Source organism: Schistocerca americana, chromosome 2, assembly GCF_021461395.2.
Source record: "Schistocerca americana isolate TAMUIC-IGC-003095 chromosome 2, iqSchAmer2.1, whole genome shotgun sequence".
Lineage (NCBI taxonomy): Eukaryota > Metazoa > Arthropoda > Insecta > Orthoptera > Acrididae > Schistocerca > Schistocerca americana.
In genome coordinates, this window is record NC_060120.1 from 465208196 (window position 1) to 465235522 (window position 27327).

Here is a 27327-nt window from a genome sequence, read left to right on the forward strand (position 1 = left end):
ATGTCGGTGTTGACAGGCCTAGGCGAGGCGTAAAGCTTTGTGTCGTGCAGTCATCAAGGATACACGAGTGGGCCTTTGGCTCCAAAAGCCCACATCAGTGACGTTTCATTGAATGGTTCACACTCTGACACTTGTTGATGGCCCAGCATTGAAATCTGCAGCAATTTGTGGAAGGTTTGCACTTCTGTCATGTTGAACAATTTTCTTCAGTCGTCATTGGTTCCGTTTTTGCAGGATCTTTTTCTGGATGAAGCGATGTCAGAGATTTGATGTTTTACTGGGTCCCTGATATTCGCGGTACACTCATGAAGTGGACATATGGGAAAATCACTACATCAGAGATGCTGTGGCCCATCGCTCTGGCACCAGCTATAACACCACTTTCAAACTCGCTTAAATCTTGATAACCTGCCATTGTAGCTGCAGTAACTGATCTAACAACTGTGCCAGACTCTAGTTGTCTTATATAGGTGTTGACGACCCCAGCACCCTAGCCTGCATTTTATACAAGGTGTGTCCAAAGAGTAAGGTGACTCTATATTTTTATGAAAAAATATTTATTAATTCATCAATACTCATGTTGTCCCCTTCAAAGTAATCCCCCTCAGATATAATACACTTGTGCCAATGCTTCTTCCAACCATCAAAGCACTTTTCATAAGCACTTTTTTGTACAGCCTTGAGTACTGCCAGCGATGCAGTTTTTATTTCCTCAAACATTGAAAATCTTCATCCTTTCATAGGTCTCCTCTGTTTTGGGAACAGGAAAAAATCGCAGGAGGCCAAATCTGGTGAATATGATGCATGAAGCATGATTGTCATGTTGTTTTTGGCCAAAAAATATCTCACAAGCAACAATGAATGAGCTTGTCAATTGTTGTGATGCAAAAGCCATGAATTGTTTTTCCACAATTGCGGACTTTTTTACTTATTGCTTCTCGTAAACATCCCATAACATAAATATAATACTCCTTATTGATCATATGACCTTGAGGCAAAAATTCATGATGTACTATGCCACAGTATTTGAAAAAAACAGTGAGCAAAACTTTGGTATTTGATTGAACTTGGCGTGCTTTTTTTCGGTCTTGGCTCTCTGGGATGCTTCCATTGGGACGATTGGGCTTTGGTTTCGATGTCATAACCGTAAACCCATGTTTCATCTCCAGTTATGAACCTGTTTAGCAAATCAGGATCATCATTGAAACCATTCAAGAGCACCTAAGCGATGCTCATACAACGGTTCTTCTGATCAAAATTGAGAAGTTTTGAAACAAACTTTGCCGACACACATCTAATGCCCACAACATCCAGAAAAATTGCCTGACATGAGCTGACCATTATGCCAACATCCTCAGCAACTTCTCTTATGGTAATTTGATGATTTTCCAAAACAATTTGCTTCACAGCTTTTATGTTATCATCTGTTGTTGATGTGCTGGGGTGTCCGGAACTAGGTTCATCATTGGCATCTTCTCGGCCGTCTCGGAAGAGCTTGTACCACTTGTAAACATGTTTTTACTTATAGCAGACTCACTGTATTTCAAGTGTTTCAGAGCACTTTATTCCATTTTTCACACAAAATTTGATGCAAAGTCTTTGCTCCATTTCTTATAATAATCAAAAATCGCCAAGTACACTAAAACAAATATTAATAATTAACAAAGCTTTTCGGACAACATGTTCATACCTGATTCTTCAGTGCTTTACCAAATCCTAAGTTCGTACTTAACTCTAGATAGTTTGGCATAGACTCTATATAACATTAATTTTCGTTTGGTGCTTGACCACTGTCATCAGGTCTCCTTCTTCCTTGGAGTCCACAGAAATCCAAAGCACAACTGCAAAATGCAAGTGACCCCTCACTGGCCAGTCCAAACTACACATCCATCATCACTTTATGCACTGTGCCCACATTTTTCCTTCTCATATCTGCATATAAATTCCAACAAACCCGGGCACAACAAATGCTCATTACTCTGCTGCTAATTAAAGTCACATTTTTCACACATACATCTTTCATCGGTCTAGTAAACGGAAAGTGGGACATGTTGCTATTATAGCAACATCTACCACTACAATGTACAACAATAATAGTTTTATTTTATTCATGACTGTAATTTTCAGCAACTGTAGTATTATGTTTTCAGGACAAATTTCAATTATCAGCTGCAAATAAATTTTATTATGCTGTACCAGTTTTGACAAATTAATTTGTCATCTTCAGAAGCTCATTCTTACTTGGCAGATGTCAAGACATTCTTCATAGAAGGATAATCACATCTATGTATCTGTTATGCTCAGATACATTGATGTGATTATGTTATTGTAAATTGTCAATCAGTGTTTAACACACTCACATAAAATGTATATGTTTCTGGACATACCATGGCATTATCCCTCTATGAAGAAGATATTGACATCTGCTAAAGTAATACTAAGTTTTTGAAGCTAAATTAATTTATCAAAAGGGTAAAGCATTATCAAATTTATTTGCAACTGATGAAAGAAAGTTTTGAACAATTTCATCTTTTCTTTTTCTTACAGTTGAGCCTGAGTGCTTGGATTGTAATACTGGCAGTTTAACTGTAGACCAGTAAATGATATTTACTAAGGAACATAGCTTATGTACTATGCCTTGGACTGCAGGATAAATTCCAACTTAACAACTAACAGCAGAGGTAGGCAGAAACATAGCCCACATAAGAAATTTTGGAGTGTAGGTTTATGTGCCTTGTGACAGAAAAGTGCTGGAGTAGAGGAGACTATCTTATAAAGTTAGTTATGATCAAGAATCAGGACAGGATGAGATGATTCTGGTGTCGGTTAGCCTTTCTTTCTACCCTGCTGTATCCTCCTCCATCAGACAACCTTTATGTTTTCCGCAATCAATCCCAAGTCTCATTTCTTTCAATCCTCTTACATCTTTTGCCAGATGAAGCAATCTTCATTTCCAAGCGGCACCCATGACTTTCTGCTTGTGTTTGTCTCTGCTGCTGCTGGGTAAAGGGAATAAATCAAACACCTCAGGTTGTGTTTTCATAACATATCCTGTCTGCTTACAGGAATCACAGGGCAACAATGATAATTCACATCAAGATTTTTATCCTGGAGGTTGTGTTAGGACATCAAATGGTAGTGTCAACTGTACAAATGCTGTCTATGAGGATCCACGCGCATGGCGCTCATCTCGTAAGAGTATAGAAGAACGAATCAGAGAGCTCAAGCAAGAACTCAGTGTGCTAAAGGTGAGACATGCAAATTTGCATTTGTATTGTTATGAAATGTAAGATGAACAGTACATGTAGACTCTAAAACACGTTAACTAAAGTTCATAGGCATATATAAGTATAAAAGTCTCACATTATTATCATAAATTAAGTAAATCAATAATTCATAACACGTATCTGCGCATCTTTTAAGCAACGGCATGCAGATGTGAGGATTAAAAACTGGTACCTTCCCCCCCACCCCACCCTCCTCCCCACCCCCAATGTTAATGTTGCTTGTAAAGAAATATATGTAAACTTTGCAAGCAACTTTTAACTTTTGCTTCCGAGATACAGTTTCAAGAATATTCTATGACATACTTAATGAATAAATGTGTGCATTATTTCAGATGAGTGTAGCAGAAAAATGTCACTTTCTGGAGAAGTCAAGCTTCAATACAGAAGTTTAATGAAAATTCTTGGTAATCTAAAAATACAGCTGACAGTGTTCTAATTGTATGGGAAATGGAAAATATGTTTTCTTCTCACTTTTTCCAGAAGTGTGCTTATGTTTGAAAGCTTGTAGCTCACTTAGAAAAAATCACAAATTCTGTAATATGAATTACAAGTGTTTTTAGAAGATTGTAGATTCGTCTAAGAAATATGCACACAGTTGAATACAACATTGTCTATAATTCTTAGAACTGTACTGATAGAGGCACTTGAGATACTAGATTATATTTAGTACAAAATGGGATTCAAACACCAATCCAACCATCCTGATTTATGTTTCCCTAACTTATTTCAGTGAAATGATTCCTTTGAAAAGGCCACAATTAAGTCTCTGCCCCAACGTTTTCCAGTCTTACCTTGTACTGCATCTGTGATGACATCATCAATGATATAATTTAATGTAATGTTAAACAGTCAGAAGTCCAGGAAAGAATAACAATATTATGAGGAGGATGGATCATTACTCATCATATAGAGGAGACATGGAGTTGCAGAGAGCCACAACAAAAAGACTGGTCACAGTGGCCAGAGTTCTGTCTGTGTGTGTGTGTGTGTGTGTGTGTGTGTGTGTGTGTGTTTGATCACAAGCATGGAAAAGCAGCTAATAACCAGCACTTTGTAAACTATAATTGTATGTAATAAGTATTTTGGACCTCCACCATATTAAATTTAAATCCTGCATACGTGTTCTTTGCTATATATAAATACAATGCCTGACCAAACATTAAGCACCCAGAAAGAGAGGAGGAAATGAAATGAGAATTTAGGGGTTAAGAGCTTCTGTGATATCAACTCATATTTACAAAGAACTTGGCAGTATGAGTCCAATTATCATTATGATGTTGCATCCCTCATGGCCTGGATGCACACACTAATTTGGTTGAGAAGGGTGTCGTAAAGCCATCCTGAGGTAATAAGCCATCCTGAGGTAATCTGCCCCACAGCTCTTGTATCTGCTCCTTGATATCTTGGATAATGGCACTGGGACTGAGTTAATGTCCTAATTAGTTCCATGTATGTTCTGTTGGGGACAGATCTGGGAATATTATTGGCCATGGGAGTATCTCAACATCATGCAGATATTTCATAGATGCCCATGTTGTGTGGACAAGCATAGTCCTGTTGAAAATTGCCTTTCAGAGTTTCTTAAAACCTTTCCAGCAATGATTTGAAGTTGCATCAGATGGCTCTCCACAACATGACACCAGGAGCAACACTACTGTGTGTGTCTAAAACACTGGTATGAAGCACCTCTCCTAAGGTTACCCCCATGCTTGCAGATGATGGTCGTCAAGGGTAGTGCAGAGGTGTTTTATCGCTGAGCACAAAGTGATACCATTCAATGGCAGTCCATGCTTCACAGTCATGGCACCCTTCAAAATGCAGCCATTTGTGTTGTGGTGCTAACGGCAGCTAGCACTCTGGTTAGTAATTCTCTAGTCCTGCTGCTGCTGCTTGTCTCTGCCCAATGGGGTTTGACCTCCCTTTCTAAATTGTTTCCACAGAATGAGCCTTTTGGCAAATAACTCCCTCGCTAGTATCTCTGACATGGGTTCCTCTCAGGTCCCTCTCCTCCCCCTCCCCCTTTCCCCCTTGTTAGGTCACTAGCACAAATAGTCAGTCTGTGGGGTGGAGCTGTTATGTAACTATCTCACTGAGCCTCCTACAACACAGGGAATCATTCCTGGTACCTGAGCTATTCACCACCTCGTGTATGCCTAGGAGAGGTTGTGTATCTCTTGGGGTCATTGTAAATCCCAGCAACGACCATCACACCAGGCAGCTGTGGCTGGGTGTTGCAGCAGTGTGAGTCCCTGATTGGAGTGGGTGGTAACAGTCCAGACACTCTGCACATGAAGCATGCTAAGCTTCATACTTCTGGCTGCTCTTCTGCAGTCGTCTCTTCAGACAGCAATCATTCTCTCTCTGCTCCTACTTTTGTGCCCTCGGCCCTCCCCTCCCTGGCCATCCACTGAGAGGAAGGCTGGACCTGCCAGTGTGGGGTGAAAACCTTTTTCCATTACTTGGTTTGTTCCAGGATAGATGGGGAGACTTTTGCTGCTGCCAAACCCCCTTTTTTTTTTACATATCAAAGATAAGTTTGGTGAAGTTGACTCACTTACTGAGATGCCATCTGGTTCCCTCCTGATTAAAACCTCTTCTGCCAGTCACTCAGCTTCCCATTGTGTTAGCTGCAAATGCTTAGGAGACATACCAGTGAGCATCACTCCTTAAATATGATCCAGAGCATTATCTTGTGTAGGGATCTCCTCCTCCAATCTGACAAGAAACTCAAGATGAATCTGGCACAGTACAGTTTTCAATTTGTCCGGTGAGTCAAGAGAGATCGTAAGGACAATCTCACTGATACCAGCACTTTCATCCTAATTTTTAAGGAGGATAACCTTCTGGGAAAGTCAAAGTTATGGTTTACCATTGCGGCGTGAAGCTCTGTACCTCACCTCCTGTGCATTGTTTCTGGTGTTTCTGTTTGGTCACATGTCTTCACGATGAATCCTGTTTGCAACAACTGCAGCCACCCTCTCCATATGGGGAGTACTTGCTGCAAAACATAGCCCCATTGCTGATGATCAAAGAACTTCAGGCTGTTCTCCTCACATTGATCAGTTAGTTTATATACAATATAGAGTCCTGCACATATTTTCCTATAAACTCAGTGCAATGTTTTTAAATGGCAGAGAATGGTCTAGGCTGACTCTCAAGTATTTTGGGTTGGTGCAGTGGTGTAGTCTAACCCACCTCCATTCTGTTTCCAACTGTCTTGTGACTTCTCTGTTACGCAGGTGAAATGTGCATACTCGAGTTTTTCCTGCATAAGGTCACAGAAAATTGTCCACACAGTAGTCCCCAAAGGTTTCCAAGGCCTCTGTCAGTTTTCTTTCAATCTCTTCAAGTGTTGTTTCCTGAGCAGCGATGGTAGTGTCATCTGCATATATGAATCTTTTTATTTCCAGTTGGTGTAGTTGGTCATTTGTGTACATATTGTACAGAACAGGATAAAGAATGCTCCCTTGTGGTAATCCATACTTTTGGTTCCTCTGTCTTCGATTCTGCAGCATGCGTCTTAACATGTAGGAAAGTTGGATGCCATTCGTTATTTCATACACATCAGAGAGGGTTACAGTCAGCCACTTGCTAGCCACTACTACTTCCAGCACAATGCTTGTGACCAGGGTAGTCTGCTCCAGTGCTTCTCCTTAGAAGACAGACATGGGCTGAGCATTGAAAGTACTCTGTGTATTGGAAACATTATTGCTGATGGACAATACCATGGCTGTTGACATACTAACGTCTACCAGGTGCCAGCAGAGGCGACGGCCTCGCCCACATACAATGCTCTCATGGGTGACAGTGACACTGCAATCAAAGGGACTATGCTGCATCTGCAAGTCACATGTTCACCAAGCGATATTTGATATCCTTCCACTTGCAGCCTACTCGAGATGTGGCTTGATTGCTAGCAAAGAGCATACGCTCAGTCTCTGGGCATAACACTCGCTGTGATCAGCAGCTCATCATTCAGAGCTACCCAGATGGGCCCAGCCCGGGTGGCCAAACCTACACCATGGTGCAATGTCACTCCAGCAGCCACCAGGGATTCCACTCCACATCAAACACACCAAGCCACCAGTTGACTCCCTCAGGGTCTTTGCCTCCTGTGATGCTGACCTTCACAGGACTCAGTGCCACTGAACCATTAGTGCTTCTGTGGAAACTAAACTGTGTACTTGTGACTAGTGGTGGCTAACATGACCAACATGACTACAAAATTTGATTGTGCCGTACTAATATCAGATCAGGACAATCTTTTAGTTGTGTTGCTCAAACTCTGCCTTATATTGAATTATGCTTTGGTGTGTTGTGCAAATAAAACTGTACTTAATTGCTACCTTGGAATTGTCATTCAATCATCAACTGTTTGCATGCATACTGTGAAGTACATAAAATTTGTGCTTGTGGGTGAGGCCGGCACTTCTGGTGGTATCTGCTAGAGGTTAGCATGCCAGCATGCTTGTTATTGTCCATCATCAGTAATGTTTCCATAACACATGGAGTACTTGCAATGCTCAGTGCACTACTGTCTCCAATGGAAAAGTGCCTGTGGCACTGTGACAGATTACCTGCTGATTGCAGACAATTGTGCTGAAAGAAGAAGTGGCTGGTGAGCAGCTGGTTATAAGAGAGGTCAACAACGACTGCAGCAGTTATTAATATCCTTTACAAACCACCTTCAATGTCTTGCGTCAAATTTGGTATCTCACTACAGCACAGTTTCCCTTGTCTGAAACCTGTTTGTTCAAGGATAAGTTTTGTATTGATTTTGGATGCTGTTCTTTGCACAATTATCCTCTAAAATAGCTTTTATAGGGGGGCAGGTTAAGGAAAAAAGATGGAATTTTGTTGGCTCAGTTGGTGCTTACCAGACTTTAGTTGTGTTACTACTTAATCCTTCCATCGCAGTTTTGAAATCTGAAATTTTTCCAAACATCCATTCATCATCCGCACTATCCATTCATCAGTTCTTGAGCCAAACTGTTGTATTTGGTCAGTTAGTATGTTAAGGAGCCTGCTGCTATATTTCTTTTTTGTTTTCTTACTGTTCTTCTCAGTTTTTCAACGAGAGATTTGACCTCTCCTTTGGTACTTTCCTTGAGATTCAGCCTAGTTGCCTTCTGTCTTGTCTCTTGATTCAGTGACCATTTGAGTGGCATTTGTGCTCAATGGTAGACTCGCAGGATCATAGCTAATGTTTTTTATCAGTTTCCACACTCTTCAACTGTTCTGTTTCATGCCCAGATCAGTTGAAAATATTGTAAGGATTATAGCCTCTTTGCCATCTGCCACTGTTAAATGATGGTCTGAGTTTTGGGTCACATAAAAAGCTTCAGTCCCTCTCTTTTGGTCCAACTTTCTAGTTCTTTCCCATTTTTTATCAATCAAGTTATATCCCCAGCTGACATTTTGACCATTAAAATCTCCAAATAAATCTTGAAGTTTTCATTTTGAAAATTTGGCATGTGGAAGATAAAATCAATATTAGATGGTTTTTACACTGGCATAATAGTACACAACTGCAGCTCAGTTGTTAAAATGCAATGTTGTTTATGTCCATGATACTTATTGACATAATCTCTGTATCTGGTCTTACAAAGATAGGCTACCATATTGTTCATTAGGGCACTGTAATACCACTTTCTTCCCTTCAGTTTTTGGTCATTGGTCATTTACTCCTCTGTGCATTTCTGGCAATGCTAAAATGTCCAATGAATGTTGTTTTCCGTAATCTGATGGTAACATTTCTTTCTCTTTTGACAGTCCTTCAATATTCGATGAAGTTTTCAATATTTTTGGTCTTGAAAAGGACCAGTTGAGTGTCTCTATTGTCATCCTCTGATGTTACTTTTCTCACATTATATCCTGCAAACCATGGATAAAGGGCAACAGGCCGATTTAATATTCCTACTTTTCGAAAAGTGTTTTACATGGTGCACCACTGCAGACTGTTAATGTAGGTACGAGTATACAGTATAGGTTTCCACATATGTGAGTGGCTCAAAGACTTCATAAGTGATAAGACACAATATGTTGTCCTCAACAGTGAGTGTTCCTCACAGACAAGGGTATTGTCAGGAGGCACCAGGGAAATGTGATAGCACTGCTATTAGTCCCTATATACATAAATGGTCTGATAGACAGGGTGAGCAGCAATCTGTGGCTGTTTGCTGATGATGCTGTAGTGTAAGGGAAGGTGTTGTCATTGAGTGACCGTATGAGGATACAAGATGACTTAGACAAAATTTCTGTCGGCGTGACGAATGGCAACTAGCTCTAAATGTATAAGGATGTAAGTTAATGCAAGTGAGTAAGAAAAACAATCTCCTAACATTCGAATGCAGCCTTAGTAATGTGCTGCTTGATACAGTCACGTTGGTATCTAGGTGTAACACTGCAAAATGAAATGAAATGGAATGAGCATATAAGGATTGCAGTCAGGAAAGTGAATGGTTGACTTCAGTTTATTGGAAGAATTTTAAGAAAGTGTGGTTCATCTGTAATGGAGACCACGTGTAGAACATTAGTGTGACCCATTCTTGAGTACTGCTGAAGTGTTTGGTACCCCCACCAGGTCAGATCAAAGAAAGACATTGAAGCAGTGCAGAGGCGGGCTCCTAGATTTGTTAGCAATGGATTTGATCAGCATGCAAGGATTACAGAGATGCTCTGGGAGCTCAGATGGGAATCCATGGAGGAAAGACAATGTTCTTTTCAAGGAATAGCACTGAGAAAATATATAGAGAACCGGCATTAGCAGCTGACTGTAGAACAATTCAACTGCCACCAACATACGTTTTGTGTGAGGACCACAGAGATTAGAGTTCATATGGAGGCATATAGGGAGTCAGCCCCCAGCCCTCTCTCTATTTTATGAGTGGAGCAGCAAAGGCAATGACTAGTAAAAGTACAGGTACCCTCCGTCAAGCACCATATGGTGACTTGCAGAGTATGCATACTGATGTAGGTGTCGATCAGATGTTTCTTTGTGGTGAGATGCAATGATAACATCAAAAATGGGGTGAGTAAATTGGACAGCACCTTACTGACATCCTAACTGTGAAACATTTCAGATCTGTAGAAGATAAATATACACAATGAGCAAAAACCTTGTGCTGGAAAATGGGATCAAAACCCTCATACTTATTTTTGGTGGGAAGTGCACTTTCATTTGGAACAATCTTAGTACACATCACCAAATATTGCCTCAAAGTTAAGACTTTCATACTTAACAGAGGTTCTCCTACAAAGCTTGTGGACATTACCTGTGAAAAACATGGCAGGGAGGACCTGTGTTTAATTTCAAAGACATGCAGAGGTAATAGTGGTGAGCTTGAACTTTCAACTGGTGCACGGGCCGTGGGTAGGTAATGTTGCTGGTGGCACAGAGGCAGGGGTCTGGATTTGTGTCTTGATGTAGTGCATAGATTTAATTTGTAAGTTATGATTATACCCCACAGAAGGGTAAAAATACATCATCTCAGTACACAGAAGATATACAGCACCATGCTGCCACAGACATCTGACACTGTAAGATGATTCCTGGGTACATTTAGGGTTGAAATAGGTATCTTGCTGTTTATAAGTCTTACCTGCACTCGTGTTGCAACATGCTGATTTCCAGTTTCCACAAGTGTACTGAAGTCTCAGTCCAGTCCCTTGCTACTGTTCAAGCCATTACTGCAACACTTCAGAGAAGAGAGACATAGTATTACCACAGCTCTGCTACTGTCATCTTCCCTTTACCCACAAAAACAGTGGTGCTATCACAAACTGTCTTCTGTTGACAAAGACACAGGTCACGAATAATGTGACTGGACTCAAAATAAGATTATGCAGATACGTCACTCTGTGTGGTATACTATCATTGGTCCACATCATCATCACTGACAAGAGTCTGTTTACCCATTGCTGAGTGTCATGTCATTTCTTCATTAATTTGTTAAGTACCTAAATCTTCTACTGGACATTTCCATCTGCAGTGATCGTCAGCTCTTCTCAATGTCAATGTAACGTGGAGAGGTAGGCCAGCAATCTTCTTCATTTGATCCACCCACTAACTTAATGACCTTCCGCATGTCCTGCCTTCAATTTTGCCTTGCAAGATGGCCATTCCTAAATTATCTCCCTCTCTTCTCAAAATATGCCCAAGGAACTCAAAATAACTTTGACTGACATGGGAATATAAACTACTTGTGAAGCTAAGTTCTTCTATAAAGGAAGCATTGGTTCTTCTTTCTGTGCATGGTATGCATAACATCTTCCTCCATATTACATTTTGAAGGCATCAGTTTGGCTCTTGTCACCAGCTTTCATGGTCCAAATCTCGCAACTCTACAGTAAAAGAGGGAACACCAATGATTCCACCTGTCACAACTTCAGTGTTTTGGACATTGCTTAGTTTTGCCAGGTCTTTAACCATTAAAGCTTGGCCAAGGATGATTTATCATTTTATTTCTTTATCACAGTTTCCTGTGTCATTGATAAGAGATCCTAGGTATACGAAGCCATTCACTACCTCCAAATCCTTTAAATAGCTTGTAAGTTAAATTTGATCTACATGTTGTCAGTTAACAACCATTACTTTGGTATTTTTCATATTTATCTCTAGAATGAAATTTAAACTAATTTTATTCACTCCGGAGAATAGATAGCTAAGTTCTTCCTCACTTTCTGCAATGAGAGGAATATCATCAGCAAAGCACTGATTGTTGATTTTCGTGCTGCCAAATAACAATTCCATCATCCCAGTAAAAATGTAACCCCCAGATGACATACTCTGCATAGATATTATAGAACTAAGATGACAACAGACAATCCTTTCAGATTCCATTTGTCATATCACACACTCTGAGCATTCATCATCCACATTTGTGGTTGCAGTGTGACTGTCATAAACACCTTTTAGTAATGATACTAGGTGTCTGCAGTGCTGTTTTTCTGTGGGAACGCTGGGGGGATGCCTACCCCTAAACTTTTTGTCGACAGAATAATATTTTTACGATGTTGAGAACTTGGAAGAGTGCCAAAGATTTATTTCACGGACGTAAATTTTTTATTGCATTTTTTCGTGTCGGTAATTGCAATACAAATGATACCAGTGCAGTTTTTTGTGGGAAAAGCGATGTCATTGACTGTTTCAAGCATTTCGAAGCTGTGGCAACCGTTCTCGACAACTGAATCGCTGGCAGCCAGTTCGACAAGCATGTAGTGCCCTCACCCGCTAATAGTGGGGCCGATGGTAGTGCTACACGGATATGTATATGCTCAAACACCGAGGTACCGATGAGGTCTCTACAGTCCCGCTACGATGATCCTTCGCGATTCATTGCCATCTTTGTTTTGTCATTCTTTATTCGTTTGTGTTTGCTGTTCCATTCCCGTCGGTTGTGCGAAGTTTTACAGTGTGTCCTGTCTTTCATTGCAACTTGTAAGTTAAGTTGGAGGTAAGAAATGAGCAGAAAACTAACAAACTATTTTATTTGTTCTCCTGCATCTAAAAAACTGTCAATAATTTGTGTGCAAGTGAAAAGCCAGGAAGTTCAACATCAAAGGATGACGAAAGTGAAACTGTAAACTTGAGCACTGAACCTATGTGTGAAAATGCATTGACCGAATGTGTGCATGGCAGAAAATTAAATGATCATCCAGAATGTTGGACTCAGGAACAATAAATCACATTTTGCGAGAAAAATGACTGGTTGATCATTTCAAACAAAAAATTTGGCTGCAGAATTTGCAAAGTAGTAGGAAGCTTTGGAGTAGAAAGAAATAAACAAGGCATGAACATTGCACAGCCTTGGGCTACAGTATTTTTCTTTTTTAATTAATTTTTTTTTTTTTTTTTTTTTTTTTTTTAGTTTGACATGTTGATGACATGGCTAAAAGCAGACAGGTGGTATCCCATGCTTCAATTATAAGTAATTTTCACTGCATTAATCAAATGTCGGAGTACCCTCAAACTTTTTTTTTTAGAAAAAAAACACTGGGTGTCTTGGAACCCCGAACTCATTGAACACATGCCACAACTTGTTCCATATGACCCAGAGCCAAAGGCCTTTTTATAATTTAGGAAACAAATGAAGGCAGGGACACCAGAACTCAAGACATTTTTCAGTTATTTGCATCAAATTCATTATTTCCTTTCTAGTTCCTTTACCTGTCACATAACCTCCTTGTTCAGAAGAAATCTGAAATTTCAGGAATGTCTTTAGGCATTCAGCTCTATCTGGATTTACATACAGGATTCTGCTATCATGTGATATTAATGCACAGTCAGGTAACTGGAGCAGTTTCTAACTGATCCTTTTTGTGCGGAGGAATTAGAACAGACGCAGTCCAGTCTTTAGGACATAACCAGCTTTCTGCACCATAATACATATTAAATGTAAATCGTGTCTGCCTTCTTCTCACACCACAGCCAGAATTTCTCTGGAAATACCATCTGTACATCAGGTTTTGTTGTTTTCCAAATGATTGATAGCACTTTCAATTTCACTGAATAGAATATCAGATTCTGTGTCTGATTTCGTGCAAATGTCTTCTTCCTTGATATTATTTCCTGTGCAATGCAGGGTTTTTCATTGTCCATTCCACCAGTTATAATTTCTTTCTTGTCACTGATAAGATTGCCATTTATATCTTCTATCACCCATATGCATGGTTTGAACTCTCAAGTAACACTGTTTTACCTTCCTGAAGAGGTCAGGCATTTGATTTACCTTTTTATGCTGGTCTGTTATGTCAAAAATACTGCTGAGATTCTGTGTCTTGTCAGCTCAGCAGTTGCACTGTATTTCATGGCAAAGTATTTTGTATGCTTCTTCAACCTGACCAATTTGTATGCCACATTTCTTCAGTGTGCTTTCCTCTCTTTGATCAGTGGTAGATCAGTTTCATAATCCAGGGCTTCATTAAAGGAATATTAGTAATCTGTTCGAGTGGAGAAGAACTGATTAATTCCTTCACTCTGTCCCATGTTGGGGGGGCTACTTCATCCTCTGTTACTTGCTGGGGTAGGGTCTCATTCTTTCTCCAAACTCTTTGAGACTATTTTTGTCTGTTATACAAACCTATCTTATTCTTGTCCTTTTGATCAATTTCAGCTCTATCTGGATTTACAGGAGTAGCATAGGATGGCCACTGCCACAATCTGCACCATGATAGATCTTGCAATCCAGGACTAAAGTATACCAATGCCAGCTGACCAACACAAAATTAGTCAGATTTCTAACAGTATCACCAGGAGAAATCCACCTGTAGCAATGCTGTGGATGATGTTGGAAAAGGGTAGTACAGGCAGCAAAGTTATTAATCATTCAAGATTCCTGTAGCTGCTCCTCCCATTTCTTCTTAGTACACAAGTCACAAAGGCCAACCACAGGTCTCATGTGTTCGTTGTCTATAGTTTCATCTATCTTCACACTAAAATCACCTCCACAACTAATATTTCCTTTTTAGGTATCTTTCTGATGATATGTTCTAGCAGCTCTAAAAATTCATTAGTTTCTATGCCCGATGAAGCTTCAGTGGAAGACAGAACTGAAAAATTCTGATACTGCAAAAAAAGAGAAGTACTCATCTTAATGGGAACTATTCTATCATGAACAGACTCATAACAAATAACAGCATTACCAAGGCTATTAGGAATGTACTTAGAATGGTAATTATTTTCACTAGTGCCCTTCAAAATAGTGAAATATGGCACTATATGTCAGATAACATGTAAAATATCACAAAGTATTATTAGAAAATCACTCAAATTGAAATGGATGTTATGTTGTCGTCATCATCATTCCATCATCATTGACATCTAAGTCACTGAATGTCAAATAAAAAGACACATATGGTGGCCAAATAATCCCTTATGGGGCCTGCCAGCCAATAATACCATAGGATCATTTCATTCCATTTCAATTCTTTCATTTCATTTCATAGTCTGTTGAGGTGATCCTGCAAGAAACTTAATCTGTTGATCCTGTTTCAATTGTTGCACGTAAAGACCACATTTATGAAAACAAAAACAGTAAGAATACATGCAAAGCTTCTCCTGCTTTAAAGCGCACTACAAAAATATATGAGGGTTGGAACTTAAATAGTGGCAACTATTTATTCACAATGGATACAAAAGAGTAAAGCGTTTGCACTTGTTACTGTCCTTCAAAGTAGTCACCAGCATTGTGTAGAGCCCACTGCCAGTGACGTGGAAGGCATAATACACTGTTAGCAGAGCTTGTTCTGTTGATGGTGTAAATGGAGCAGTCTACTGCCTGTCATATCTCTGTAACAGTTATGAAACGAATGCCACAAAGTTCATCTTCAGAAACAAGTCAAAGTCAGAAGTCCAGGGAGTATGAGGGATGGTACACCACTTCCCAGTCCCATCAACTGAACAGAGCAGCCACAGCTTGTGCTGTATGTGCCACGCATTGTCGTGCAAAATGATGGGTGGGTTGCCCAGAAAGTGTTGCTGCTTCTTTTGCAAAGTTGGTCACAGGTGATGCTCCAAAATGAACAGTAATACGACTTAAGTCCTTGTGACTTTGATTTGATTCCAAAGATTAAGGAACCACTTCGTGGCATTTGCTTCAGAACTGTCCAGAGATTTGAGAGGGAGTAGACCACTCCATCTGCACCATCAACAGAATAGGCTCTGCTAATGGTATACTACACCTTCCACATCGCTGACAACGGGTTCTACACAATGCTGGTGCCTACTTTGAAGGACAGTAACAGGTGCAAACATGTAACTCTTTTGTATCGGTTGTGAATAAATAGTTGCCACTATTTAAATTTCAACCCTCGTAGTTATTTGATGAGCTGAAGATCATCAGGCAACTGTATTGGCTTTGCTTTGTTTTGTGACACTTAAAATTGTATTATAATCCAATCATGTCATAATCTTTTGAATAAATTGCATCCAAGACAAATTCAATCAAGAAAATAAATTTGAAACAGAATTTCTGGTCAGTTTTTACCTACAGGAGATGAAATGTGCGGTACACATGCAAAAGTAAATGTGACACGTAACTTTTGGAATTAATAGTTCATTTCTGGGCAAGGAGAGATGAGTAGACTGGGGAAAGTTAAAAAGGAAGAGCAGGTCATTCACACCCCCGGATGAGAATGAGCCACCTTTAGTCATGGCAAGGGTAGGCAGTGTGTTGTATTCACTGAAGCAAATCTAGTGCCCAACGTCCAAAGTAACAGGAAGGCAACCCTCCCCCCCCCCCCCCCCCCCCCCCCACCACCACCACCACAGAATAATCATTGCTGTACATGGCTCATATGCTTGCAACACATGTGCTCACTGGGGGTCATCTTTAAATCAGTTACTATAGGCAACAGATTAATACACATTTGTTTAAACAGTGTACACAGAATACTCACCTTTGATTGCTGCTACATGTTTGGCATTGGAGTCCAAGTCCTATATGCTAACTAATCTAACAAATTGAAAGGAACCATCTAAACTATAGAGTTCTGTATGAACTACTGTCTATGACAGTTACTAACTTCATTCTTTGAATCTGAAGTTCTGGGACATTCAGCATTTAACTGCAGAATTTCCATGGACATTCAGCATTTAACTGCCTGGTGACCACTCATAACTAATGGTGTGCTATTATGGCAGCAACTGATAACTGAAACTACACAAGCTGGACAAGTGTATGTTGTGCATCTCCATTTGTCTGCCACTGGCAGAATGATTTCCATCTGTGCTCTACTGTGTGGAAGAGAAAAGTATTTACAGTTATCAGTGGTCTCTGTGGTGACTGACATCACTAGTGGCAGATGGATGTGATAATGTGGAGTATCCATAGTTGAAGCAAAAATTATTCCAGTATCTGAGAAGCGACTGCTTTTAACTTTGAGTCTCCTGGCCTGACAGTGTCTGCTTGCCCTCTGCTGATTTTGCTGTGTAGTGCTAAGTGCACAGCACAGAGAACTTTGAATAAATGTAAGACTGTCTTATAATGTGTAAATAATCTGATTACAGCACAAAATAATTTGTGAATGGAAACACTGTTGGACTCTAGTAAAAATTTTCTTTGCATAAGTACAGCTACTGGTAATGATAATCATTTGCGTACAACAGTTACTGGCTATTAAGTTTCAATGTTGCAGTCAATTTTACTGTGCCTGTTACCACATATGACCCACATTGATTTCTAGCCAAAACATGCTGTGAAAAAGGAACAGCACGCCATGAACAAATGTGCTTCATGTTGTATAACAGAGACTACTATTAATAGTAGTTAAGGAACTGGACTTGCAATTTGGTATAATGGGGTTCAGATCGCTGTCTGCGTTCCAAATTTAGGTTTTCTATGGTTTCACTTAAACAGTTAAGATTAATGCCACAATGCTTTCTCTGAAAAAGATACTGCTGATTTCTTTCCTCATCCTTATCCATTTCACACTTGTGTTCCATTTCTAGTGCTTTCTTTGTTGGTGGGTGTCAGTGGGTTTTAATACTTGATCTTCCTTCCTTTCCTCTACAGAAAAAAATATTGATCGCACTTGGTGTCAAACATTGGGTCCCTCTATATGAAAGACCTGGATCCTTACATCTCACAGACACTCCCTGCAGACTTCTTCATTCAGATACAGTTGCAGTATATGTACACTTAATAGAGAGGCAAAAAAGGTTGAGTTTTCTTTGGATGGTTCTGCTAATTTAACGGGACTGTTTTTGCATAATAATCAAATATTATTATCTCTTTTGTATATCCCATTTTTATGTGTTTGGTATCTACATTAAGTAATATAATTTAGTTGTCAAAGCTACCAAATCCTAATTTGATGCAAGGTCATAAATGTACAATAAAATGCAGAGCACAATAGCAATTTACTGCAAGTAGCCCTCATTTAGTGGTGATAAATGGACCTTCAAAATAATTTTTTTCTTTGAATCAGTTTTTACACTGATGGATCTAAGTGGGGGTGCATTATCTGATGCTCAGTTACATTTTCCAAATTTTACTTCAAGAAACAGCTCCCAGAGCAACTTTCTGTCTACCATGCAGAATTTTTTCTATCTTGATGGCACTGGAGCATAAGAGATGATATTGTAGCAAGAAATTTCTCATCTGCTCTGAGTCTGCAAGTGCCTTCTTTACATAAAATTTGGACAGTTGTATCCAACAGATAGGATGTACTAGGAGAAGGACATAATTATCTGCTGTGTGCCAGGCACTTAGGAATTAGGGAAAATGAACTTGCTGGTGTGGCCACAAAGGAGGCTTGCTCTCACCGACCAGCTTGTTGTTTTATCCTGCAAGTACTTTCTAAATATGTAACAAGGGATGCCATGTGTTTAAGGGAGCCTCAGTGACTGGAAGTGAGGAGTAATAAATAAGTTGTTGTTTGGGAAATCTACAATGTGACCATGGCTTACCTCCTTTCAGCCATGGCAAGCAGAAAAAGTAGGCCTTACGTAGCTAAGAATGGGGCATTGTCACAGTAATCTATGCCATTTTTAACCTATGCCAAATGGACTTATCAGTGTGTGAAACCATATTTTATTTGAGTGTGTTTTATCTTCTGTCCTGCATACTGCTCTGTATCTTCCACATGGCCCATCTACTATCCTCAATGGCAGTGAGGTGAATGTGGTAGAGGTTTTGTGTGTTGTCTGTGCTCCTTCCCAAAACACTGGGAGAGAGATTTGGGTGCATGGCTTTGTCACCCATTGCTATTAAATGGTCATTTGGCAATGGTAATCTGTGCCACTTTCAAGTTTATTTGTCCTGTTACTTTATAATGGGTTGTGTCGACAATTATCCTTCATTATTTTTATCTGTGTTTTGTGTTACTGCATTTTTTGACCTTCTTTAATCGGTGTCTTATAGAAGAGTGCTGATAACTCAGTAGTTCAGCATTCTAAAACCACAGCCATCATCATCATCATCATCATCATCATCATCTCCTTCAGTTAAAAGTCCTCAGATATTTTAATTTTTCCTGATGTATTGTTGCTAGATTACAGTCTTTCCTTTCAAAATGTAGCACTATGACTGGAAAACAGAAAAATAAGTTGACAGTTCAGCCTGTTGCAACATGGGTCTATTTCAGCAGAAGGGTAATTTCTTCAAAAGCAAATAATTAGGTGGAATCGATTCTGTTGCTCCATATCAGAAGGATTTAGTTCTATAGTGTAAATTTCTGTCCTCTCTTTACACAATTGTTCTAAATAATAGGTATTTCACATATTTAGATTTCATTATTTGATTTTACTGAAACCATAATATTTTATTTGTGTTATAAAAATAACCAAGATGTGGTCAGTGCTTTACACTGAAAATCCTGTTTACTTGAACTTCTTGGATGCATTATGTATTACAATTTAGTAACTCAATTTATTTTTTAGGATATTAGGCGCCACTTGCGAGAAAAACGACCACCACAGCCTTCGTATGATGTCAGTAATGAGGATGAGGATGACAGTGAGACTCAGACCAAAGAGGATACTACCACAGAGAAGGATGATAATGATTATGGATTGCCAGCCATTCATATTCAATACGGGGAAGGTGCAAGTGTAAAGAAAGAAAACAACAACAGTAAACCTGCAGCAAGGCACAAACATCACCATGGACGAGGCAAGAAAAAACAGAAGCCAGTAACAGAGGCCTCTACTCTAAAATCACCTGCAGAACATAACATAGAGTCTGAGAGTGGTTCAGAAAGTGAGTCTCCTGGTGAATCACCATTTGATGAAAATTTATTCGATGAGAATGTTAAAGAAAATGAAAATTCTCCAGGCATATCACCCAACACACTCACGACTCACAGTCATGAATCAGCAGAGTTAAATTTTACATCTGAGAAATTTAATACTATATCTCAGTTTGCATTTGACCTGTCATCGCACAGAGATGTTGAAAACAGGTCAATACCAGCTTTACCAGAAGCTGAAATTCCATCACCTACAAAAGTTGATAACCCTTATAAGACTGACACTGTGGTTAATAATTCCACTGGAAAGAATGTAAGCACAACAAAGGTAAGTTTATTGATTCAGTGTCATTCTCTGTAATTACAGAAATATAATTGAGATACTTTAAAACACAAAGAACATAACTGAAGCACTTTATAGTTTTTAATATTCTTAATGGATAAGTAATTTCTGCCATAGTACATGAATTACAGAATTATTAATCTAGCTTTAACTATCGTTACATACTCCCCTGTTACGAGCTGATCAGAAAATTTGTTTTAATACATTCTGCTGCGTTTAAGCTATGAGAGGCTAAATGAAGACTAAAATGTCACAGCAGTTTTGCATATCACAGTAGTTAATTCGCACTGTAATAAATTGTTTTGGAAAAAATGGGATGAGGGTCAGAAAATAATGTATCTCAGTTTCTATACTGCCAACTCACAATTCTGCCCATAGCTTGTCTCACAAAATTGCTAACTTCTGCCCATAGCTTGTCTCACAAAATTGCTAACTTCTGCAATAATGTAATAAATTGGGCATTATGAGAAATTAGTTTCTTTCTGAATGTATTACTTATGCATCCTAAACTGAGTTCCCTACGTCTGAATGAAAGTCTCATTAGTTTAAATCTGATACGCAAAGGAGCAAAAGGATAATTTACAATGTTATTACTGCATGTCGACAAATTACTGAAACTGTCAATATTTTTTCTATACCAACTGTTGTATGTTCAACAAGACTTCTTTAATAGACTATCATGTTTCATAACTTTTGAAAGCACTGTTATCTACAAGTTACTTAAAAAGTTTTTTGGTCTTTGCATACATTAGATAGCTAAATAAACTCTAAGGGGGAGAGGGGAGGAGGGGGGGGGGGGGGGGGGGGGGGAATAAAAGTTATTTAAAAAATAGCAGATGATGCACCATGAAGGAATTACCTGACTGGAATGTAAATCGGTAGATGTGATGTACAAGTACAGACAAACGAATGACTACAATTTAAGAAAAACTGGATCATTTATTCAAGAAAAAGAGCTTCACAAATTGAGAAAAACAGTAATGTGTTGATCCATCTCTGGCCCTTATGCAATAGCATTGATTGATAGAGTTGTTGGACGTCCTGAGATATGTCATTCCAAATTCTGTCCAATTGGTGTGTTAGCTTGTCAAACCTCCCAACTATCGGAGGGCCCTGCCCATAATGCTCCAAATGTTCTCAACTGGGGAGACATGCAGCGAAATTGCTGGCCAAGGTAGGGTTTGACAAGCATGAAAACTATCAGTAGAAAGTCTCACCATGTGCAGGCAGGCATTATCTTGTTAAAATGTTAAGCCCAGGATGGATTGCCATGGAGGGAACGGAACGGCCATAGAATATCGTTGACAAACTGCTGTGCTGTAAGGGTGCCATGGATGACAACCAAAGGGTTCTGCTTTGAAAAATGGCACCCCAGGCCATCACTCCCGGATGTCAGGTGATAATCAGGTTGGTATCCCACTGCTGTCTGTGGCATCTCCAGATATGTCTTCGCTGGTCATAGGGGTTCAGTTCGAAGCAGGACTCATCACTGAATACAATTCTAGTCCACTCAACAAGATTCCAGGCCAAAGACATGTCTGGAGACACCCATTACAGTGGAATGGAAGGTTACTGACCTGACTGTTGCTCGCCATGCAGCCCAGCAGCTATAAGTGATGGTTTGGGGTGCCATCTCTTTTTATAGCAGGACGTCTTTGGCTGGCAGCTGTGGTACCCTTACATCACAGGTACACTGACAATATTCTAAGCCTTGTTTTGTTGCCATTCATGAAAAGCCATCCTGGGATTACATTTCAGCAAGATAATGTCCTCCTACACATGTTTGTCTTCATGCTTGCCAAACCTTACCTTGGCCAGCAAGGTCACTGGATTTCTTGCCAACTGAAAAAATTTGCAGCATTATGGGCAGGTCCTTCCAACAGCTCAGAATTTTGATGAGCAAATGTGCCAATGGGAAAGAATTTGGAACAATATCCCTCAGGAGGACATCCAGCAACTCTATCGATCAGTGTCAAGCGAAATAACTTTTTTATAGACCAAGATAAGTTTAAGGACATAAATGCTTATCCTGTTGAGAATGGTCTTTCAGATCATGGTGCACAGCTAGTTACAGTACATGACATAGCTCCATGCAGTATATCAAATCAGAATTTCAAAGCGTTCAATTAACAATATAAATATTGCAAACTTTAGGGAAAGCCTAAAGCAGCTAGACTGGGATGAAGTGTATATGGAACCCAATGCAAACTTGAAATATGACTTATTTCACGATACATTTTTAAGGGTATTTGAAAATTGTTTTCCCAAGAAAATAATTAAGCACAATTCTGAGAAAACATATAAAAAACCTTGGCTAACTAAAGGAATAAGAATATCTTGCAACCGTAAAAGAGAACTGTATCTAACAGCAAGAGGGAGTACTGACCCCAAAATTGTTCAATATTATAAAAACTATTGTGGAGTACTAAGAAAAGTTATTAAAAAGTCCAGAAGAATGTGTATCATGTCTGAGATCAGTAACTCTGATAATAAAATTAAAGCAATTTGGAATATTATTGAAAGGTAAACAGGGCAACCAAGAGCACAGGGAGACTTTAGTGCCATAAAACTGAATGACAAGTGTACTAACAAACAATCAGAAATTGAAAATATTTTCAATAATCATTTTTTAAATGTTGTGGAGAAAATAGGATCTAGATCTTCACTAGAAGAGGCAAGGCTTCTAATAGAAGAGGCCATACCTGTGCAGTTTGAAACAACTGTATTTCCACCAACCTCTCCCTCTGAAATCAGTAAAATAATAAACTCACTGAAAAGTAAAAGTTCTTACGGAATTGATGGCATTTCCAGCAAGGTACTTAAAGATTGTTCCCCACAGATAAGTAGGATTCTCAGCCACATATGTAATAGCTCTTTGGAGCAGGGTGTTTTCCCTGATAGACTGAAATATGCCATTGTAAAACCATTGCATAAAAAGGGAGATACGTTGGATGTCAACAACTATCGCCCAATCTCTCTTCTGACAGCTCTATCAAAAATTTTTGAGAAAGTAATGTATTCAAGAGTAGCCTCCCATATTTGTAAAAATAAAGTACTAACAAAATGTCAGTTTGGTTTTCAGAAAGGCTTTTCTACAGAAAATGCTATATACGCTTTCACTGATCAAATATTAAATGCTCTGAATAACTGGACATCACCCATTGGTATTTTTTTGTGATCTCTCAAAGGCCTTTGATTGTGTAAATCATGGAATTCTTTTAGATAAGCTAAATCATTATGGTTTGAGGGGGGAGTGCACAAATGGTTTAATTCATACTTAACTGGAAGAATGCAGAAAGTTGAAATAAGTGGTTCATGTAATGTTAAAACAACAGCTGATTCCTCAGACTGGGGGGCTATCAAGTACGGGGTCCCACAGGGTTCGGTCTTAGGTCCTTTACTGTTCTTGATATACATTAATGACTTACCATTCCACATTGATGAAGATGCATAGTTAGTTCTTTTTGCTGATGATACAAGTATAGTAATAACATCCAAAAACCAAGAACTAAGGGATGTAATTGTAAATGATGTTTTTCACAAAATTATTAAGTGGTTCTCAGCAAACGGACTCTCTTTAAATTTTGATAAAACACAGTATATACAGTTCCGTACAGTAAATGGCACAACTCCAGTAATAAATATAGACTTTGAACAGAAGTCTGTAGCTAAGGTAGAATTTTCAACATTTTTAGGTGTGTCCATCGATGAGAGGTTAAACTGGAAGCAACACATTGATGGTCTGCTGAAACGTCTGAGCTCAGCTACGTATGCTATTAGGGTTATTGCAAATTTTGGTGATAAGAATCTCAGTAAATTAGCTTACTATGCGTACCTTCATTCACTGCTTTCGTATGGCATCATATTCTGGGGTAATTCATCGTTGAGTAGAAAAGTATTCATTGCTCAAAAACGTGTAATCAGAATAATTGCTGGAGCCCACCCACAGTCATCCTGCAGACATCTATTTAAGGATCTAGGGATCCTCACAGTATATATATTCACTTATGAAATTTGTTGTTAATAATCCAACCCAGTTCAAAAGTAATAGCAGTGTCCATAGCTATAACACCAGGAGAAAGGATGATCTTCACTATGCAGGGTTAAATCTGACTTTGGCACAGAAAGGGGTAAATTATGCTGCCACAAAAGTCTTTGGTCACCTACCAAACAGCATCAAAAGCCTGACAGATAGTCAACCAACATTTAAAAATAAATTAAAAGAATTTCTAGATGACAACTTCTTCTACTCATTGGCTGAATTTTTAGATATAAATTAAGGGAGGGAAAAAAAACCTAACTTAAAGATTAGTGTCATGCAATATTTTGTGTAATGTAATATCTTGTACAGACATCTTTTATTAACCTGACACATTCCACATCATTACGAAGTGTCGTATTCATGATCTATGGAACAAGTATTAATCTAATCTAATCTAATCATAAAGACCAGAGGTTGACCAACACATTACTAACTTGCTTAATTTGTGAAGCTCTTTCTCTAGAATAAATCATCCAATTTTTCTGAAATCATAATAATTTGCTTGTCCTTAGATGTACATCACATCTACTGATTTCCATCCCAGTCAGATAATTCCTTCATTGTGTTTCATTTTTTTGTTTTACAGTCATTTTTCTGATGCCAGGAGTCGAGAGGAACTTGTGAAAATATCCACGTTATTTATTAGCATCAGCACAAATGCTGTCCACGGTTATAGGCTTTAGTTTATGCAATAAGCCAGTCACTGTCCTACCTGCTCCCTTAGATGTCACTAAGCTGTTATCAAGTACGCAACAGTTATTTTAACATACCTAACATGTATATTGTTTGTGATATCATTCCTTCCCCCCTCCATTCAACTGTCTCTCTGAGGAGTCTCCTTTTGTGAAACAAAACTCTTACCTCTAAAAAAATACCACATGTGGCATCTGCTCTGACACTCACCTACCACTGTCATATCCAGATTTATCATGAATGAATAAATAAATGTCAACAACTTACTGAATAATAGAGGGTTTGAGCATGCTGGGACTATGTAGCTATGCATGAACTGAAGAAGAATGAAAATTTAAAAGTCAAGCTGTTATCTTCAAGTTTTTGCTTATCCATAATTAAGTGCCTCTGTTAAATGGTGAGTCATTATCTTCAATCATGTAATTTCTTGTACTTCATCCAGGATTTTCCAGTAGGGCTTTAATATGAATTGCTACTTTACTGTCAGCATCACATTCAGCTTTCTTTGCCTTCTCTCCCACATTTAGATTGACACATTTGTTGATTATAATAGTTTTCCAGGTTACTTTTTCCTTATGCTGTTCTAGTTCCATCCACGTTTCTTTTGCCTCATGTCTTGGGATATTTCTTCATGATTATTTTTATTTATCACTCTCTGACAAGCTACTAGTGAACCAAAAGTTCAAATTAAATAAAAACAGTTATTTTATTTATCCTTCTCTTCGTTTGGAGTGTCTCCTTAATAAATCACTAATTGCTCTATACTGTTTGTAAAAGAAAACAAACTGGATTACTACAATATCAATTGTTGTCCACTTACTCATCTCTTAGTTGCAACATAATGAATGATGATTAATGTCACTGAGACTGGTATTATCATTTTTATAGTTGATCTCCACTTTACGCATTTCTGTAAGAGCTACGCATTTTGGTGTTGATAGACTAAAATCTGAACAACCATTAACTGTTAAGTAATAGTATTAACATCAAGTAATACAACACAACATACACACAGCCATGATTTTCACATTCTGATGATGAGTGTTCGGTGAATAATATAGCTTCACTAACAGTATGGTTATGCCACTATCCATTGCATGGCACTTCTTCTAAACGATGAATGGTTGTCTTTCCTCTAAGACTATAAATGAGGAGAAAAATGGTTTAGGGATAATGCTTTGGTTATAAATAACGAAAAACACTATTTATGAATATCAGTAATATTAGAGGTAAAACTAGAAGTAACATGAAAGCTGAGTTAGGGAACTATGCTGTTAACACAAGCTCCATACACAAAATCTCTATGCATATGGGTGGATGAGCACTTGAGATGGGATAGAATATTGAAAGGAGTTCCCTGTAGAGAGCCAAGCAGGGAAATATTGAAAGAATTAAAAATAATGATACTTCTGAGCTTATACATTCATGAATGTGTGTGCTTTCTGAAAATCCAACAGGAATTGTCAACATTGAACAATCAGCAGATCATAACTACAAGACCCAGAGATGGTTTTCACAGACACTCACAAAAAAGTCCATTACCAAAAAGGTGTACGTTGTCAATCCAAAACACTCTTTAATGCATTTCCCACTACAATAAATAAAACAAAAAGAATTTCATAAATTCAAAGTTGAGATAAAACAAATTTTAATAAAATGCAACTTTTATAACATTGAAGAGTACATGAATGTGTAAAAGTAAAATTGTTTACATGTACTGCTGTTAGATGATTGTATTTAAATGGAAGTTAGTAAACAACTTAAATATAAGTAATTTTACTGTAACTGGCCTTGGCTGTGAACTGACTACATCCATATGATGTATATTGTTAGTGGGTGAATAGAGAGAGTGAACTGAACTGAGTTGAATTATATACATTCCATCTGCAGTGTTCCATTATTGTATCAATTTTGTCTTCTGTATTTTCAGAGTACAGCAAGTGCTGGACGTAGTAATACCCCAATTTCTCACCCTTCCCAGTCAAGACATCAAGTATTCAGTGGTAGACCAACATATGTTATGACACATAACAAGGAAAAGCACAAATGTTTCTGTGAACCCGAAGGGTAAGCATGACGTTTAGTTCAATGAAAGTTATGCCATACTCTTAATAGACAGAGTTGTGACACCCCTTCTTACTTTTATACTCACTGTGGTAGCAATACATCAAGCAAGTGGAACTATTGACTGCAATGTCTGGTAAACAGGAATCATATTGTTTATATTGGTTTTTATGATGGTTTTTACGAACAGGAGCATGCATAGTGCAATA

General features: G+C 38.6%; 1 protein-coding gene across 2 annotated transcripts in view; it reads left to right on the forward strand.

Moving 5' to 3' along the window:
- LOC124588712 (extracellular sulfatase SULF-1 homolog) overlaps nucleotides 1-27327 on the forward strand; it is a 792368-nt gene that overhangs the window by 709979 nt on the left and 55062 nt on the right. For both annotated transcript variants that reach the window (XM_047131489.1, XM_047131490.1), the window contains exons 15-17: nucleotides 3066-3248; nucleotides 19669-20304; nucleotides 26985-27121. In XM_047131489.1, the coding sequence (XP_046987445.1) occupies nucleotides 3066-3248; nucleotides 19669-20304; nucleotides 26985-27121 (956 nt within the window). The remainder of the gene's footprint in view (nucleotides 1-3065; nucleotides 3249-19668; nucleotides 20305-26984; nucleotides 27122-27327) is intronic.